Source organism: Bombus bifarius, unplaced genomic scaffold (assembly GCF_011952205.1).
Source record: "Bombus bifarius isolate JDL3187 unplaced genomic scaffold, Bbif_JDL3187 scf7180000008006, whole genome shotgun sequence".
Classification (NCBI taxonomy): domain Eukaryota; kingdom Metazoa; phylum Arthropoda; class Insecta; order Hymenoptera; family Apidae; genus Bombus; species Bombus bifarius.
The window spans coordinates 1,002,889-1,021,878 of NW_022884384.1; the positions used below are offsets into that span (position 1 = coordinate 1,002,889).

Sequence of the window (18,990 nt, forward strand, 5' to 3'; positions counted from 1 at the left end):
ATATTACGCCATATAAAAATTGGTCTGCATCAAACCCATGACATTCGGTATCGAAGGCTACTTATTGCTTGCGAAATTAAACGAATGACCACGGGTAGTACATTCAGAGCAAGAGACGTTTAACAAAAACGTTCCTGAAATATTCGACCCATCGTATTTCGTAATCAATTAAATTCTCATCTTACTCTCGGAGCAAAAAAAGAGTTAAGTAAGTTAGTTAAGTTACAGAACCGCTTTATGTATTGAGAAATTACGCCAGAGTTTACATTAGTAATAATACCAATTTCACGACAGCCAGAATCACTATATTCGAATATTTTTTAAATTACCGCTTTTTGCGATTAATATTTTACAATATTATCATAATAGCAGGTATATTAAAGTACACTAAGTATATCATTAGTCTGGGTATAATATTACCGTACACTATATATACCTGATATGTTGCAAATGCGTATGTTGCTCGAGCGCTCTATCCTGTTTAATCGAAGCGCAAATCACGTGTCGCAGAGTTGCACCCCAAGCTCGGGACCCTGATTCGCGCATCGACGCTCGAAAAAAATTCGAATTTGCCGGCTAATTAATCAGCGACCAGAAGCTGATATTAATCATCGTTTCGTAGCGCGTTAAACAACGTTCTGACTTCTAATTAGATAGTTAGCTCCGTAATTAGTACATTCGCTTAACATTGCCTAATGTCTCATTCGCCTGACTTGTTCTTCGATGGAAGAATCGCATCAGACATCGAACAATTTCGTGAAAGTTTCCGATGCGATGAGACGAGAGCAGTATTAATCAAGCCTTGGTTAACGAAGACGAGCGGTCGAAGTTGCCATCCTTAGAAGGTCCGTATCCTTACGAAGTCCTGCATCCTTCTTCGTTTCTGCCGCTCTAGCCACCCGACAGAGAGGCGAGAGCACGAGAAGACCGATGCTCCGAGTTAATGATGCGCCGCATTGCGTTACAATATAGGATTCGTAACCCGTGAAATATGGAACGAATCCGTACTCTAGGTGGTTGCTACGGTCCCACTCTTCTTCACTCACCATCACTACCGTCACCGACTGATTCAACACCACCGTGACACAGTTACACCGGTGCCTCGCTGTAAATCCTACAGCGCTTGCACCAAACCGTGATCTAGAAACACGGATGAATCCCGGGATATATAAAGCGGATTAGAACCAAAGTTTGTCATTCCCTCGACACCATCTAACGGCGGAAGGTGTAGCATAGCCAAAAGGTAAAACCGACGGAAGACGAAAGCCTATCTGGTGAAGCAGTTCGCGTGATCCAGAGACTCGCCTTCTCAAGGATAAACGAGGGAAAAACGGTGGCCAAGTTTATTGTTCCGCCCAGAGGAAAGGCCCACCGACTTCAACATGTCTAAGGTGAGAAAACTTGAATCCAGAAAGAGCAAGAAAATTATATCTGTTGCAACTGATAAGCATCGAGCAGGAAGACGCGCGCGGCAAGGATTGTTTCGTATGTCAAAATGTCCCGAGCTATTCTGCGACCAAGTTGCTTAACGCGAGAAAATTCTATTCTTCGGAGCTACTATTTGTGTGGCAGTATTCCAGAGACGATAGGAAAATTTTGCTCGCGAATCATCGTATTAATCGACAGAAAGAATTCAATGATGTTTCCGATACATCTTTTATAGATCGTTCGGTAGAGTTTAGTAGAGCTGCGATTCCAGAAATACTAAAAATCCGATACTTAAAGTGGCAATCTAAGAAACACGATAAGATAAAAAGATCTACCCAAACTCCTGTTTTTAAAAATTCATGTTTGATTACCAACTTAATTCTCTAATTCCTATCACCGTGTCAGACTAGATGCAACAACTATCTCTACTTGAACGACATATACAAATGTTAAAACCTTATGCATACAGATTGGATTAGCAGTATTCGTCATAGCCCTTACCCTGGTGCGCTCTGAGCCGCCGGTGAACTCATATTTGCCACCAAACGGCGGTGGCAACGGAGGAGGTGGCGGAGGACCGTCCAACACTTACGGCCCGCCTGGTTTCGACGGGCAGAACGGCATCGGAGGAGGCGACAGCGGTCGTAATGGTTTATCAAATAGTTACGGAGTACCTGGCTCGAACGGTGGAAGGAATGGCAATGGCAGAGGAAATGGTTTCGGCGGTGGTCAACCTTCTAGCTCTTACGGAGCACCATCCAATGGACTCGGTGGAAACGGAGGTTCAGGTACCGGAAGACCATCCAGCAGTTACGGAGCACCTGGTGGAGGAAATGGTTTCGGTGGTGGTCAACCTTCCAGCTCTTACGGTGCACCGTCCAATGGACTCGGTGGAAACGGAGGTTCAGGTGCCGGAAGACCATCAAGCAGCTACGGAGCACCTGGTGGGGGAAATGGTTTCGGTAGTGGTCAGCCTTCTAGTTCTTATGGTGCACCGTCCAATGGACTCGGTGGAAACGGAGGTTCAGGAGCCGGAAGACCGTCCAGTAGTTACGGAGCACCTGGCGGAGGAAATGGTTTCGGTGGTGGAAGCAACGGAGCTGGCAAGAACGGATTCGGCGGTGCTCCATCGAACAGCTACGGCCCTCCAGAAAACGGAAATGGTTTTGGTGGTGGCAATGGAGGTGGATCTCCATCGGGTCTCTATGGACCTCCTGGAAGAAACGGTGGAAACGGCGGGAACGGTGGAAACGGTGGCAATGGAGGACGGCCATCGAGTAGTTACGGAACGCCTGAGAGAAATGGAGGAAGACCATCGGGTCTTTATGGACCACCAGGTAGAAATGGAAATAACGGCGGCGGAAATGGAGGATATAACGGTGGCAATGGTGGATATCCATCAGGAGGACCGGGTAGTAACGGGGGTGGCAATGGTGGATATCCTTCTGGAGGTCCTGGTGGCAATGATGGCTATCCTTCTGGAGGTCCCGGTGGTAATGGCGGCGGCAACGGTGGTTATCCTTCTGGACCAGGTGGAAATGGTGGCGGTAACGGAGGTTACGGGGAAGATGAAAATAACGTAAGTATGCTTGGTGATAATTACCTATCATGACCAATTATTTCTGATCGTTACAATATATTTTTTATTGTTCGCTGTGACCAATAAATGAAATTATCCGAGTTAATTGCCGGTATAGAAAACAGCAGCACCGATAAATTTTAGAATCAAATATATATTATTGAAACTAATACATTTAATTCATAGTAAACGATATAACGATAATTAATTTCTCTCACCGTCAAGTATTTCATCTAATTTTTATTGCCTACTAGGAGTCAATACGAATTCTCAACTCTTTCATAGTTTATGACCTATAACTATCTTTATTATATATCTCGATGCTAATTTAGGAACCAGCAAAGTACGAATTCTCTTATGAAGTCAAGGACGAGCAGTCCGGAGCTGATTATGGCCATACGGAAAGCAGAGACGGGGATCGCGCACAGGGAGAGTTCAATGTTCTGCTTCCTGATGGCAGAAAACAAATCGTTGAGTACGAAGCTGATCAAGATGGATTTAAACCTCAAATTAGATACGAAGGTGAAGCGAATGGCCAAGGATATGGTTCTGGTGGACCAGGAGGCAATGGTGGAGATAATGGATACCCAAGTGGCGGACCTAACGGAGATGGAGCCGGAGGTAATAATGTTTATCTATCAGGCAGGCGAGGTGATGGGCCTGACTTCACCGATGGTGAATGAAACATACATACATCTGCATAAGTTCTTCGCAGAAACTACGTTTGAATTTAATTTCATCCGATTTTTAATCGTAAATATATGTAATATTTGAATTCTTAGCAGGGTATCCGTCGGGAAGACCAGGTGGTGACAATGGCGGTTACAGAAACGGAAATAACGGTGGCAACGGTGGCAACGGTGGAAACAATGGAGGATATCCATCCGGAAGTGGTGGCGACGCAGCGGCTAACGGAGGATATCAATACTAAATGTTCATCTAAGCGTAGTAATATATATCGCGTGTATTACAAAAGGGGAATACATAGGGCAACGTTTATCATAACGCATGGGATAGTTTCTGTCTGGAACAGTAAGAACGCAACTGTAATTGTGAGCGATGATAATTTTAGTACGATCGAATTTTGATATCGATCTTTACTATATTTAATCGTTTTAGGACACTTACAATTGAACGATCATAGAATGAAAAGAATGATCACTCGTTTAACATTGAAAACAGACAGGTTTTCATATTGCAATGCTTCGTTTGTTTCAGACGTAGTATCCTTCCTAGTATAAAAGGAATAACTATTCATAGGATAAACATAAAGACCTCAAAGTCAATCCTTAGAAATTAACGATATTGTTAGCTGTTAATCGCATACTTCTTGATATATTCATTTATAACGGAATTCACGTGCAATAATACTAACAATATCGTTTAATAAACTTAGCAAACGCAGTGTCATTACTTTTTAAATCAATTTCTCTTTCAGTATATATAATAAGACTCGTAAATGAATTGGTTATCATTATATATACCATTTGCGATTTTTATACGTGTGCAATACTCGTCTTCTTCGAAATAACTATAATTTCTTTAACATTTGATGATCTATCTACGATTTTATAACTACCACCAGATGTATACTAATTTTTAACGTTTGTTAAGATATTGTATTTATTACTATTTATCATACTATATATATATATATATATTTTAACGATGTTTAAAATGTAGCTGTAGAAACAAACGTCCGCATAAATAAAAATTGCGGTAGGCCATAATGTGTTCAGTGTTCAGTCTTTCACTTACACCTTTCATGCTATGTAAACGTTATTCTACTACAATTTATATGAATATACATATGTATATATACATATATATTATATGAATATATATATACATACATATGTTTGTGTATAATCATTTAAATGATCAAAAAAGAAATGTGTACGCGAAGTAATAATATTAATCATATTTTTATATTAATGAAGCACTTGTTTGTAATGTAATTATCGTATTAGATGCTTATGTACATATAATCTGCTTCTTTCGCATTTATAAATCAAATTTCTAGGTTTCATATGATAGCAAACAAAAGAACAAGTAAATAAAAGCAACGAGTGCTTTGAATATTTGATAAATACCTGTAATTTCAGACGAAGTAGTACATTTCGCCCACAACATGTTTGCATTCACAAAATATGACAAAATATTCAAAGATGTGATCTGATATAATAAATAATAGATACTTCAAATCTAACGAATCATCAGTACTACCATCATCCAAAAACTAATTTCTAAGGTGGCGTTTCGGCTTAAATGTAACGAACGTAACATAAGGCAAATAAATATATATCTTCTTCAGAGATAAAGTAATTTTACATAAACTTTATTTACATTACACAAAAGAAATATTATATCATAAAATGCAATACGTCAAACATATCTCGTTAGTATACAAACAAAATGTAACTGTAATTATTGGAATTTTTGTTCTATGGTATTAATACAGTTCTTGGCTAGGGAATGCAAGTTTTAATGGCAACATGGCAATGATAACAAGAATTATAAAATATTTATATTTTACTCGTTTCTTACATTTAATTTATACACTTATATACGAAATATTTTTTAATTCCATAACGTATTTTAACTTCTCAACCTAATCGGTCAAAAACGCACAATTTTTTATTTTTAAGGGAATTGTTTCTTGATTATATAATAATATATTATTTTTATTTCTATATCTTACGTTTCTAATAAAATAATACGCCTAGGAAATGAAAGAAGCAAGTGTGTTTATAAATATAAAAATGCGATTATTTATTAGTACAAAAAATGGTTGATTACCTATTTGTGCATTTTGAATTTTTAATTATAGCCATTTATTACGCAGGTATGAGCATCAAGAGATTAACATTTGTTTACACTAATAAATTTTGGTAAAACTAAATTATTCAGCTATCAAGTAACATTTGAATGTATCAAATCAGCTATAGCTTTCTGTCTAAGAGTGTACAATTTTTTCACCCATTTATCAAATCTGGCTTCCTGATCAATCATTATCTAAATAAAAAATATTTGAAAATAAAATGTCTAATATTTATATTATTCATGCATATAGAGAAAGAAAAAGGTACACTACCGAAGAATGAAAGATACTTTCAGATCCACAAGGAACTTCAGCCACTGCTGGAACTTGTATAGTATCTGCATTAATATCTATAACAATGTTCTTAAATTTCTTTTCCTTTGTATTAGACGAAAATTGTTTGGATGTAAAACCTTCAGAATTGATTTCCTCTAACACACCCTCCTTAAAACGTGGTTCAATTGGAAAATCACCTAAACATAATTTTATGTTAAATTAATATGACTCCTACAAAATAACATTAGTATCCTAATTTGTATAACTAAATTTAAAATTTTCCTACCCTTATTTTCTATATAAACAGAAGATAAAACTATTCAATGTTTTTAAAACTATAAATTCAGATTAATAATAAAATATTTATAACTTGAAAAATAACATATGTAATAAAAATCATACCTTTTATTAAAACATTTTTAGTCTTTTCAGACACAATAGTCTTTACATTAGATTGTGAACTACTTGAACGACTCCCAGATTTTTCTCTTGAAGCTGATCTACCTTTTCTCTTAGAACAATCTGAAGAACGTGATCTAGAATAATACCTATGTCTTTCTCTTCCTTTTGAATTACTGTTTCTAGAGCTTTTGTAACTTTTTTGGCTATGATCTCTATCTCTCCCTCTGCTTCTGGAATGTGAGCGATGTCTACGCTTTGTTTTCGAATGTTTGGATGATCTTCGTCTATGAGAAGATGAATCACTAGAATTTGAACTAGATGATCTGAAATGAAGGATTACATATTAAACTACGTTTTGTAATCAATGTTATTAATATAAGTATATATATTAATGGAAATTATGATGTTATGCATAAAATTACAATCAAGTAACGTTTTAATATAAACAGGAAATAAATCAAACTAAGTATATAGTATAAGATCTCAGATAATTTAATATTATTTACCTGGATCTCCTACTACGTCTTCGACGATACCTGCTATTATGATCTGAGTCCGATTCACTAGTATATCTTGCCATAACGGACACCTGGTTCTTTACTTAGATTTAGATTGTGTCTAATATCGCTGCATTGCAACGACTGTAACATATAATACTACAGCGCTATCTATAGGTATAAATTTAAAGACATAAATTATAAATAATTTATAGTATAGAATATATAACGAATCAATAAATATCATTCACACATTAATTTTCTGAATAAGTTAAATTATTCAATCTTTTATAAAAGAATTAAAAATTCTATCAATAGTTACAGTGTTAATAATTTTATATGTATTAACCATTTAAACATCATATATCTATTATTATTTCAATACTATCAGAAATACTATCTATCTATTTAATCTGTCTAATGTTGACTACCAATGTTTAGCTAAAAACATCAGGCATCTGTTACTTATACATAAGGTTTTTAAATATTTAAAACATATCCTAAAATTTATTAAAATAAAAAATAATTTACAATCGAGCATTATTTAAAATATATATCTTTGACTTGTGATGCTCCCTTGATAATTTCGATAATTTGTCAATTGTTTCACGTAATAAACTGTGAACGTTTACAAACATAAAAATTTACGTATTCGTGTTGCTTTTCAAGGAGTTTTAAAGTCAGTAGAAATTTAATGTAATATAACATGGCGCCGGTAGACAATTCACCAAGAGAAAACATGGGAGCGTTTGATTTTATATATTCGATAAGAGTAAATGATATAATACCGGTACACATTTACAAATCTAGAGATACTGGAATTACGGTTTGTATAGCGGACGTTGAAGGACCTGTTGTAAATGGTTACTTGTGTCTCGGTAATTTCTATTGTTTTTATATTTCTTGTGTATTCCTAAAATATGGTATTTATTTAATTTTATTATTTTATATACGTTATATATATATATATATATATACGTCATATACACTATAGATATATATTATATAGTATTATAGATAATACTATTTTTATAAATTTAGCTACTGAAGCGCATGATGATGATGGATTACCACACACATTGGAACACCTTGTTTTCCTGGGCAGTGAGGACTATCCGTACAAAGGTGTTTTAGATCTATTGGCTAATAGGTGCTTGGCATCAGGTACCAATGCTGCAACACAAGTTGATTTTACTTTCTATACCATGACAACTGCTGGAAGTGAAGGATTTTTATCTTTAATGCCCATATATTTAGATCATATACTTTATCCAACACTCACGGTACAAAATATTTATTATTTATTTAATAATTAATAAGTCATAATGTGTAAGATGTTTTTAATTAATAAAATTAAGTATAAAATTATTTATTAAGGATGCAGGTTTCCTTACTGAAATACATCATATTAATGGTGAAGGGGAAGATGCAGGTGTGGTCTATTCTGAAATGCAAGGAAAAGAAAATGTAGGAGAATATTTGGTATACGTAGAAATGTTTAGAGCAATGTTCCCTGGACGATGTGGTTACAAATCTATTGTTGGAGGTAAAAATATTAATCTTTCTAATATCTTATTATTTTAAAATAGAACATTAAGTGGTGTACATTGCTATTTTTATAAGAGAAATATTACTTTTTTTATAGGAGCATTGAAAAATCTAAGAGAAAGTACTACTAATGAAAAGGTTAGGCAATACCATCAAGAATTTTATAGGCCTGAGAATTTGACAATAGTAATCACTGGCCAAGTGAAACATGCAGATGTGTTCAAAGCGTTACAAATTATAGAAAAGAAAATAATATCAAAAGTATATATGTATAATTGCTTGTATTTCAATTCTTCATTACTTTCATAACATAGTTAGAACTTAACGGATGTTTTAGGGAAATAGAGGTTTCTTTAAAAGACCTTGGCAGGATCCTGTACCACCCCTCACTGAAAGTATAGATTTAGACGTGTATTATCCTTGTGATGATGAAGATAATGGAGTAGTAGATGTTGCTTGGAGAGGATCGTCTCCTATTACCAATATGTATGAGCTTATCGGTTGTACATTACTTTTAAAATATCTCACGGATACATCAGTTAGTCCACTGCAGAAAGAATTTGTTGAAATTGATGATGCATATGCCAGTAATGTTGGCTATTCTTATGGTGCATATACAGTATCTATACTATACCTTACATTTGAAAGTGTACCAAAATCAAAAATTCCTCTGATAAAAGATCAGCTGTTAAAAGTATTAAATGATGTGCATAAGAAAGGTATTGATATGAAACGAATGAAGACAGTTGTTCATAGACGTATCCTTGAAGATTTGAGTAGTTTAGAAAGTGAACCGCATGAGACAATTGCATATATGCTTTTTGGATATGCACTTTATGGTAATACTAAAGAAGATGTAAGTACTTGTTTTGGATCTGTTATGAAATTTTATTAATCAAGGTATCCTTATAATGATTATATATCTGTTTCTGAAATTTTAGTTGGATCAGAGGACCAATCAGGTACAAGCTCTTAAAAAATTAGAAACTGAACCTGAATCTTACTGGTTAAATTTGTTAAAAACATATCTTCTTGAGTCTCCATTTGTATTAGTTAAAGGAATTCCCAGTTTGAAAAAAAGACACGAATTAACTGAGAAAGAGAAAGACCGAGTGGCTAAACAAATTGAAAATTTAAGCAAAGAGGAGCTCCAAAAGAAAGAAAAAGAACTGCAAGAAGCAGTTGCTAAAAATGATGTATGTAATTTTACATACATATATGATATATATAATATTCTTTCTTACACACTTTAATTTCGTATACATTTAGATACCAGTACCAGATGAAATATTAAGTTCTGTTCCTATCCCATCTACTCATCTTATCAATTTCCACTACATCAAGAGTTATACAACAGAAAGCAGTAAGCAACATTCCAGATTTGATGTATCAAAGTTGCCATTTTATACATATTTGGATCACGTTAATACAAACTTTGTTTATGTATGTACTTGTTTATTAGTTGATCATATTTGAAACATCATTTAACTGACTAGGCATTTCTTTTACAGATGTTTGTTATTATGAATACTTCAGATATTAAAAAAGAATATAAACTTTATATTCCTTTATTATTGGAAATAATAATGGAGTGTCCAGTAATGAGGAATAGTCAACTCATTCCATATGAAGAAATTGTAGCTGAATTGGAAGCAGATACCATAAGTAATGATACTAACCTCGGAGTTTTTAATTCTTCGAGGTTTTCATGTGGACCATACAGTTATACTGCTCTGTTAATACTTCATGTAATAATTCTTTATGTTAAAATTCGTTTAACAATTATTTAATAATCTTAAATAATTGTCTTTTTATAGCTTGAAATGGAAAAATATGAGAAGGGTGTACAATGGATTAAAGAACTTTTATACGAAACTAAATTAACTCCAGATAGATTAAAAATTACAGCTACAAAAATGGTAAACGATGTCGCCCAATTTAAAAGACAAGGGAATAAAATTGTGAATGATTTAATGCAAGAACTGATATATAATAAAGGTAAAAAATTTAAAGAATTATGTAACACGTACGCATGCATACACGTACATAATCGTGTGATTGCAAATAATAATTATATTTTTTATTTTCAGAGAGCAATCCTTATATATCTAACATGTTACGGCAACAGAAATTTCTTAATCATGTTTTGGAACGCTTACGTGATGAAACAGACCAGAAAAAAGTTATTTCAGAAATTGAATCTGTTAGAGAAGTGTTAACAACACCTAAAAATATGGTATTGTACATGGCAACTAATGTGGATAAATTAACTGCTCAAGTACCAAATGTTTATAGCCCATGGAATACATACTTTTCTACATTTGGTACATCAAGCAAGACTAAGTTAGTTTATTTTCATAACTTAAATTATAAATTATATGTTCGCATATAAATAGTAAACATATAACTGTACAGACTTGAAGCCATTCCTGATTCAACATTCATAAATTCTCCAGATGAGATTCCATTGAAGGGTTGCGTTACAGGACTAGGTTCCATAGAATCTTCCTATTTATGTCAAAGCTGCTCATGTATAAATGATTATCATAGTCCAGATTTAGCCCCTTTGCTTGTTTGTATACAATATTTAACTCAATTAGAGGTAAATAAAAAATAATGTAATATCTCTGTAATAATTGTAAAAGTATTGCATCATATAATGTGTATTTAAACATCAATATTTTTTAAGGGCCCTATGTGGAGACTTATTAGAGGTCAGGGTCTATCTTATGGGTATCATATCTATACCAAACCAAATGAAGGCCTGTTATATTTATCATTTTATAAATCCACAAATATTGTAGCAGCATACAAAGAAGCAAAATCGATTGTAGTAAGTATATGTTTAGATCACAATTAATCAAATTTGTGACATTCAAAAAATGAAAATAGCATTGCTCATCTTTTACATTATTATAGGAGATTCATATTTGTGAAAATAAATGGGAAAGATTACTTTTTGAATCGGCAAAATCTTGTTTAATATTTGAAATTATTGAGAAAGAGCAGTGTGTTGGAGACGTAGTACAACAGTCATTATTGTCTTATTTTAAAAATGTACCACATGATTACACTCAACAAATGGTACAACGTGTATCTGAAGTAACAATTGAGGATATGACTCGTATAGCATCTCAATATTTAAAACCATTATTTGATCCAGAACAATGTAAAACAACTATTGTATGTCATCCATCTAAAGTACCAGAAATTGTTGATGCATTTAAAACGTAAGTTAATAAGTGCTACAGTAATATATTCTATCATAAATATATATATATGTAAGTATTTGTATTTATTTATATGTATTTTTGTTACAGACTCAATCACGATCTTAAATCATACACTACTCTTGAAGAAAGTTACCTAAATGATTAGTAAATTTTAAATATATTAAAAAGGCATGCCTCTGAAGTTCGACAAACATATACTATAATGGTTCTGTTCAAAACACAGCTTCAAAACGAATTTAAGCACATTTGCTACTCATTTAAAAAATGCTTGCTGATTTGCCTTTATGGATCAATATTGCTATAAAGAAACTAACAAGATTTAGTCAAGATATATACTTCTATAACTACTAAATAATTATACAGTATATTTGTGTATGTTTTATTATCCCTTATACATGTTGTTACTTAAAATACAGTTTTTTCTTTTTGTGAATTGCCTAAAATACAGTAAATTTAGTTTCAATCATTATTAATATAGGAATTATGATACTAAAATGTTTTCTACTTCTAATGCTGATACACCTTTTTGTTTCTTTGGTAAATAAACTCCGCCAAACACTTGTAAACCAAGCATTGTAATGTTTGCAGTGTCTAATGGTTCTGCATCAGGTACTTCTCGTCCACGATAATATGGTTTAAAATTTATCAAAGGCAATGTTACAATTGAAAAGTCAATATCTGACATTGGTGCCTATTGTAATTTAATATAATTTTTGTATTAAATTGATACTTAAAAATTATTGTTATTTAAACATTGTAAACCACTCGACTTAAACACATTATATAAAAAATTACAACTTATAACTTATTAATTATGCTTTTAAGAATAGCTTAAAGTAATATAGCTAAAGTTTACCATAAAAAATTGTTCATATGTTATATCTTCGTTTGAATGAAGGCCTTTGTGTCTAAGAACAATTTTATAGTGACTATTGTTGCCTTGTCCTCGACAATTGATTTCAATATTTTCAAAATTGGATAAATTTAAATTAGTCATTGTACGTATCCCTGCAAATCCTGCACCATTTGGTTGTGGATTTAAAAGAGTAAAGAATATAGCTCGTTGAAAAACTTGTGTTGTTTGTAGTGCTAAAACAGCTTTTGATTTTCCTACTGTTCTAACAGTATCAGATATTTCTCTCCAATTATCCACATTTTCTACAGTTGTAAAATCAAAAAGTATTTCTTTATGCCTAGTTAATTAAAAATAATGAATTTTAATTGGAGATAACACTTTTACCAGGTAGTTAATTTATGTGTATATAAAAATCTTTTTATTCATTAAAAAAAAACGTTAAACATACATGTTTTTTGTAAAATTTTTACAATGTACCAACAGCACATTTGAGAAATACTGCCATTAGAAGTTATAAATTATTAATTCCTTTTAAATTTCTGATGATTACACAGGTTATAATAAACATCGTTTGATTACAAAAACAGGTTACAATAAACACGGATAATAAATGCAATAATAAATTATATCGTTAACATAATAGCTTTTATTTATTATCAAGGATTAATATCAATACTATTCGTAATCTCATATTTACAAACATTTAACACATTAACAAAATATTTTATATAATTAACTAGGAAATTGAATATTTCGGCAAAGAATAAATTATCTTATAAAACATAATAATTTTGTATTTGATCTTAAAAGTTAAATTAGTGGAATTTATTAAAGAATAGTAAATTAAAGAATAGTATAGTGTCGAATGTATATATATTATTTCTTGCCAAATTAGTATTAACCATTTAATTCTTTCATTATTTATAAATTATTATAAGCATAAAATTAATCTTTATAATCATATGTATAATACACAAAAAATACCTTATACATATATGTACATACGTATAGCTGTACATTATTACATGAAACAAATTTTCAAATATATCAAATAAATAGATAAAAAAGACAAAAATTTCTTTCAAATAACATTATACTGTGGATATTCCATAAATTTTACGAACATGTGTTTTTTAAGTATCTTTTTTAGATAGAAAAATTAAATGTCAACATTATTGTTATCAAAAATATAACTCACCCCCTTATTGAGCGGAACACCATTCCAACCATAAAAATATTGTAAATATATTGATAATTCATTGTTGTTTACCAACTTTTACCTTATAATATAATGACTATTTAATTTCACGTGAAATATATTTCTTTTTGTATATACTTAGTGACTTAAATTTATGCATCTAATGCAAGTCAAAGTGATATGCTCAATGTTTTAAAAATACACTTTTGTATATAATGAACTCGCGCGGCAAAATTAAAACATATTTTTGTAGCACACATAAGATGCACTATAAAAGATTTTGTCCACAGATTTATTATCTTAAGATTCAATATTTGCGACTTAAAGACTAGAAAAGAATTTATATATATATATATATATATATATATATATATATATATATATATATATATATATATATATGTACTAAAAACAGGAATATGAAAAATACTAATAAAACCAAAGGATCTTGTTTTTTGAAATAGTCATATAAATTGACATATATGTGCAGTAGATAAATACAAAATATTTAAATATCATCTGTATTAAAATAATTTAGAAATTGAATTGCACTGAAATGATAATATGAAGTATTATATATATCTTTGCAGTAATATTACGTTATATCGAATAAACACGTGATTATATGACATGATAAATTTAAGAGATAATACAATGAAACATGCGCTATCAATTTTCTACGTAATTTGCTTGTAATCTATTAATTCTGCCGTTTTGGTTATAAAATACATTGATAGAAATAACATTTTACTTTAAATTTGTTATATTAAGGATGCAAAATCAATTATTCTAATGTGACTGTAATATAAATATTTATTTTTGTTATTATTTATATATACAAGATATGGAAAATAGATAAGTAACTGAAGTTGAAATTAGGTTTAAACAATAATACATGTTAAATAAAAAAAGATTTTGTTCTTGTTTTCTACATTAAATTGATTCTTATTGATCTCCAATTAATTAGATATTATGTGTATACATATAACAGGATAATAATTATTTTAAGTGGATTTGAGAGCTTTGGTCAAATTTATTCTAAATGATATTTTATATTTTTTTAATATAATTGCCAATATAACTGCAATATAATTGTTTTGCTATATATTAAATAAAAAACAACATATAATATTTGATTCCTTTTAAATTAATTTTTTAATTTCATTTTAGTCGGGATTGGTATGTAAAATTGATTTTGAAAAATATGTTAGGGCTATTGCTAGGTACAATATAGCTGTCAATCAAAGTACAAAAAATAATAAATTTTTCAGATAACATTTCTTCTAACCTTTCTTAAAAATTAACAAAACATGAAATGTGGATAAAAATTTGAGATACATGTCAACTGTACATTACTTCATTTTAGCAGTTGTGAAAACGATATTGATTGATATAATATAATAGAATATTAAAAAATCTATCCTTTTGAAAACACTAATTGTTTAAAATCTTTGAAATAATAGTAATCATAACAATATAAATTTTCTTCTTATCAAATTGGAAACATGGACCATTCCAAAACACTTGGAAATTAAAATGTTTTTCAAGCAGAAAATAAAAGTTATATTTAACTTTACATTAGCAGTTTATATGCTTTGTATGATATGAAAATGGGGTTGTAGTTATATGGAACACCAGAGTTGACATTAATTCTATTTCATTATGCCATTTTGTGACAACTCTTTGATGCTGTTGAGAAGTTTGGATGTGTTACCAACAATCTTTTGCACTTAAGCTTATAGTACAATAGCTTTCAAACTGCAAATTAGATAACAAACACGATCAAACGTGCTTAATCTTGTTACACATATTTAATTTACAATGGTAAATATTTGGCTGTGTCACATTCATATTTATCATATTTTCTTGTGATTAAGTAAATGTTTAGTACAATGCACCTTGTACACAATGTACTATAAGATTTGTGAATACAACATATTGTCTAATATTAAATTTTTTACGCAATAAAGTATACGACCTATGCAATAATATTTGCATGTATGCAAATTACAATAACCATAGAAAAGCTTTAACACTGAAATATCAATTTCAGTGTTAATACAGAATCATTGTTATCAGTACAATTTATATGCATATGTAGACTAAATCATGGATCTGTACTTCATTTCTGAAAATTAAGTCTAACTAGAAAAAAGTGACATTCTTTTCATGGAATAGATTTGACATATCAAAGGTAAAGGGATAAAGACAGGAGACTATTTGCTTACTATACTTAGTATAAATCATATATGCATCAATAGTACCGATGAATTCATGTTTCTATATACAAACAAATAAAGACCTAACAAGAGCAGGAATCCTTTCCACCCTGTTGTTCGTTAGATACACCTTGAAGATTAGTACGACCTGGTTGACTCGGATTATGTTGAACTCCAGATTCGGCAGCATTCAAGTCCAAACTATATGCAAATAAATTATAATATGAAAATTTTCAAAAGAACGAAATATGATCAACCATGTTATTTCAGCAATATGTGTTAGGCACAAAGAAATCGAATTTACTGACCGGCCATCTTGTATACTTTGGAATATCTTTTTTGCTGTTTCCAGAAAAGCCTCTTCAACATTGTGCCCTCTGATAAAAAAGTCATAAATTTAAATATTTTCTAATTATATAATTCGTCTATGTATTTATACTTTAACTGCATAATTTAAATTTAATGCCCTTATGTTCAAACTAATCACCTAATTATTGACTTACGTTTTTGCACTAGCTTCTACAAACATAAGACCATTTTCATCAGCAAATTGTTTTGCTTCCTCATAAGTAACATCTCGTTGACCTTCCAGGTCACTTTTATTTCCAATTAAAAATATAACCTATAAATATAATATGTAAAATTGTTTGTTACATATATAATATAAACCTGTTATTTATAGAGTATGAGAAATACATCATTCAACAGTTCTGCATCAATGTAGTTACACTTTACAGACGTAAATACCATTATGTAAAATATCATATTTTGCATACAGTGCTTGGATTTGTTAAATTCCTTGTATCTGTAAGCCAGCTGCTAAGATGATTATAAGTTGAACGACGAGTTATATCATAGACCATTAAAGCTCCAGCTGCACCTCGGTAATAAGATCTATAATGTATACATATGTATATATTATATAGCCTCTTTATTAAAAATGGTACAATTTAATTATTATAAAAGCATATACCTAGTAACTGCCCTAAAACGTTCTTGACCAGCAGTGTCCCATATTTGTAATTTTATTTTTTGTCCTGCAACTTCAATGATTCTCGTCCCAAATTCAACGCCAATAGTATGTGGACAGTCTGCCATAACTACAGTAGAGGAAAATTTTCTATGTCATTTTATATGTGATGATATGAATATAAAAAGCTTTTAAATAAAAAGATTTATTCTAAGTACAATAAAACTATATAATTAATTTGTTAGAGAAATTACAAATCTGTATACCCAAATCTATATTGTTTATAAAGACTTGTTTTTACTATCTTATTTGTTTTTTTAACTTACATTTTTTTTCTGTAAATTGATGCAATAAACATGATTTTCCTACTCCCATATCTCCTATAATAATATATTTGAAGATATAAGAGTAATTATATGGTCCAGTTGACATTTTTTATCTGTAAATATATAATTTACAAACTTTTAATTTTTGTATCAATTTATATGAAATATATTTTATTTATTAATTTATTTATACAGAGATATTAAAGTATGACAAATATCAGATCCGCAATGAAGTTTATTGAACATCTGGCATAGCAAGAATATATGATAACAAAACACATAAATAAGAATATAATACAAATTACAACAAATGATGATACTATATACATAAATGACAAACACAACTATGTACATTATACCATAATTGGCATAGTTGTAGTATCAATATGTTTGACAAAAGCCTATGCTAAAAAAACATTATAACAAATTATAAATTATTATATTTTATTAAAATAATTTTATTATGATTATGAACTGCTAATAAATATTTAATTGGTGACAAATAAATGCATGGAAATATTACATATGTTAAGTAATACTACATTAAATATAATTATTCTAGTAAAATATCATTTTGTAGATACTTGTGTAAAAATAAAATGTAATATGAAGACAATAATGATTTTTACATGTTTATTCAGATGTTTTTTAACAAAACATTAATGATAAAGTAATACATAATTGCTTAAATGACAATTATCATTATTGGTTGAAAATGTTGGAAAAATTATAAATTGTCAAATAATAAAGTATGATAATACCAGTTCTGAATTTATAAATACAAGCAATAAAAACTCAATTTCCTGATGACAACTGTTCACTAAAAAAAGTTTCTGATGTCAACAATGCATTGTCTACTCACCGTTTTGTAGTTCACTACTGTGGAATGTTTTCCCACAAACTGAATTACAAGGATTTCGTTAAAATGTTATTACTACATAAACAATAAATTCTCGTACTAGATGTACAGGTAACAAGCGTAACACCGTAAATGTATTATAAATTACGATTCTTTATATCACGCGCAATATGGCAGATCACTGTCGCTAATAACGATGGCGGCGAATAAACGTCAAACCACCTGTCACTATTTTTTAACAATTCTAGTTATTAACCTACACTCGTTCGTTGCAACTTTAATTTTAATAGTGTTATTTAACTATTACGACGAATATAAGTAATATCTCTAGTTGTAACAGTAATGTTTCCGAATATATAATTTTGTTAAACCATAGAAAGATGAATAAAGATAGATATCATTTGACCATTATGGCAGTAATTCTATACATATATATGGGTACATACAAATTCTAGTGTATTTCAAAATGCCATAGCACTATTAATCAAAATATTCTCCTTATTCCGTAAAACAATGTTTTAGAATTTCATATTAACATGAGTTCTATGTACCAAATATAGAAGCATAATACTCCTATTACTCCTACTAAAGCTATGTATACAAACCAACCGCATACCAGTTCTTTTGAAACAAAGATATTGATTGGTATTTTGCTCTGTCTCAACATCAGTTAGTTATACTAAACAAATAATAAATGTCTATATATTTTAATGACAAAATATAATAACATTTTAAAATTAAAATCCTAATTTTCGAAATCATAATCCTAATTGGGCAC

General features: G+C 30.5%; 5 protein-coding genes across 7 annotated transcripts; 2 read left to right on the forward strand and 3 right to left on the reverse strand.

The window, feature by feature from the left end:
• Positions 1–1,250: 1,250 nt before the first annotated feature.
• Positions 1,251–4,064, forward strand: LOC117206361 (pro-resilin-like). 2 transcript variants are annotated; one of them, XM_033445630.1, is made up of 4 exons: positions 1,251–1,391; positions 1,898–3,007; positions 3,340–3,628; positions 3,790–4,064. In XM_033445630.1, the coding sequence occupies exons 1-4, from the start codon at positions 1,383–1,385 to the stop codon at positions 3,936–3,938; spliced, it is 1,557 nt and encodes a 518-aa protein (XP_033301521.1). In that variant the 5' UTR covers positions 1,251–1,382; the 3' UTR covers positions 3,939–4,064. The 2 variants fall into 2 exon arrangements, with proteins under 2 accessions (XP_033301521.1, XP_033301522.1); XM_033445631.1 differs by having other exon boundaries at positions 3,793–4,064.
• Positions 4,065–5,750: 1,686 nt separating this feature from the next.
• On the reverse strand, positions 5,751–7,159 carry LOC117206362 (luc7-like protein 3). The gene is made up of 4 exons (XM_033445633.1): positions 7,013–7,159; positions 6,507–6,829; positions 6,102–6,301; positions 5,751–6,022 (listed from the first exon to the last, which is right to left on the reverse strand). Exons 1-4 carry the CDS (start codon positions 7,084–7,086, stop codon positions 5,921–5,923), a joined length of 699 nt encoding a protein of 232 aa, XP_033301524.1. The 5' UTR covers positions 7,087–7,159; the 3' UTR covers positions 5,751–5,920.
• A 472-nt stretch (positions 7,160–7,631) lies between these two features.
• On the forward strand, positions 7,632–12,149 carry LOC117206317 (uncharacterized protein C05D11.1-like). Its single transcript, XM_033445544.1, has 14 exons — positions 7,632–7,881; positions 8,045–8,286; positions 8,381–8,549; positions 8,649–8,812; positions 8,889–9,407; positions 9,493–9,747; positions 9,821–9,994; positions 10,063–10,299; positions 10,369–10,549; positions 10,642–10,894; positions 10,967–11,153; positions 11,241–11,384; positions 11,471–11,781; positions 11,872–12,149. Exons 1-14 carry the CDS (start codon positions 7,710–7,712, stop codon positions 11,927–11,929), a joined length of 3,066 nt encoding a protein of 1,021 aa, XP_033301435.1. The 5' UTR covers positions 7,632–7,709; the 3' UTR covers positions 11,930–12,149.
• On the reverse strand, positions 12,150–14,173 carry LOC117206318. Of its 2 annotated transcripts, none has more exons than XM_033445547.1 (3): positions 13,839–14,173; positions 12,641–12,977; positions 12,150–12,475 (listed from the first exon to the last, which is right to left on the reverse strand). In XM_033445547.1, the coding sequence occupies exons 1-3, from the start codon at positions 13,898–13,900 to the stop codon at positions 12,266–12,268; spliced, it is 609 nt and encodes a 202-aa protein (XP_033301438.1). In that variant the 5' UTR covers positions 13,901–14,173; the 3' UTR covers positions 12,150–12,265. The 2 variants fall into 2 exon arrangements, with proteins under 2 accessions (XP_033301438.1, XP_033301439.1); XM_033445548.1 differs by lacking the exon at positions 13,839–14,173 and adding an exon at positions 13,089–13,223.
• A 1,202-nt stretch (positions 14,174–15,375) lies between these two features.
• Positions 15,376–18,613, reverse strand: LOC117206319 (ras-related protein Rab-14). The gene is made up of 7 exons (XM_033445549.1): positions 18,216–18,613; positions 17,354–17,466; positions 17,031–17,157; positions 16,834–16,951; positions 16,561–16,679; positions 16,366–16,434; positions 15,376–16,258 (listed from the first exon to the last, which is right to left on the reverse strand). Exons 2-7 carry the CDS (start codon positions 17,457–17,459, stop codon positions 16,141–16,143), a joined length of 657 nt encoding a protein of 218 aa, XP_033301440.1. The 5' UTR covers positions 17,460–17,466; positions 18,216–18,613; the 3' UTR covers positions 15,376–16,140.
• Between the last annotated feature and the right edge of the window lie 377 nt (positions 18,614–18,990).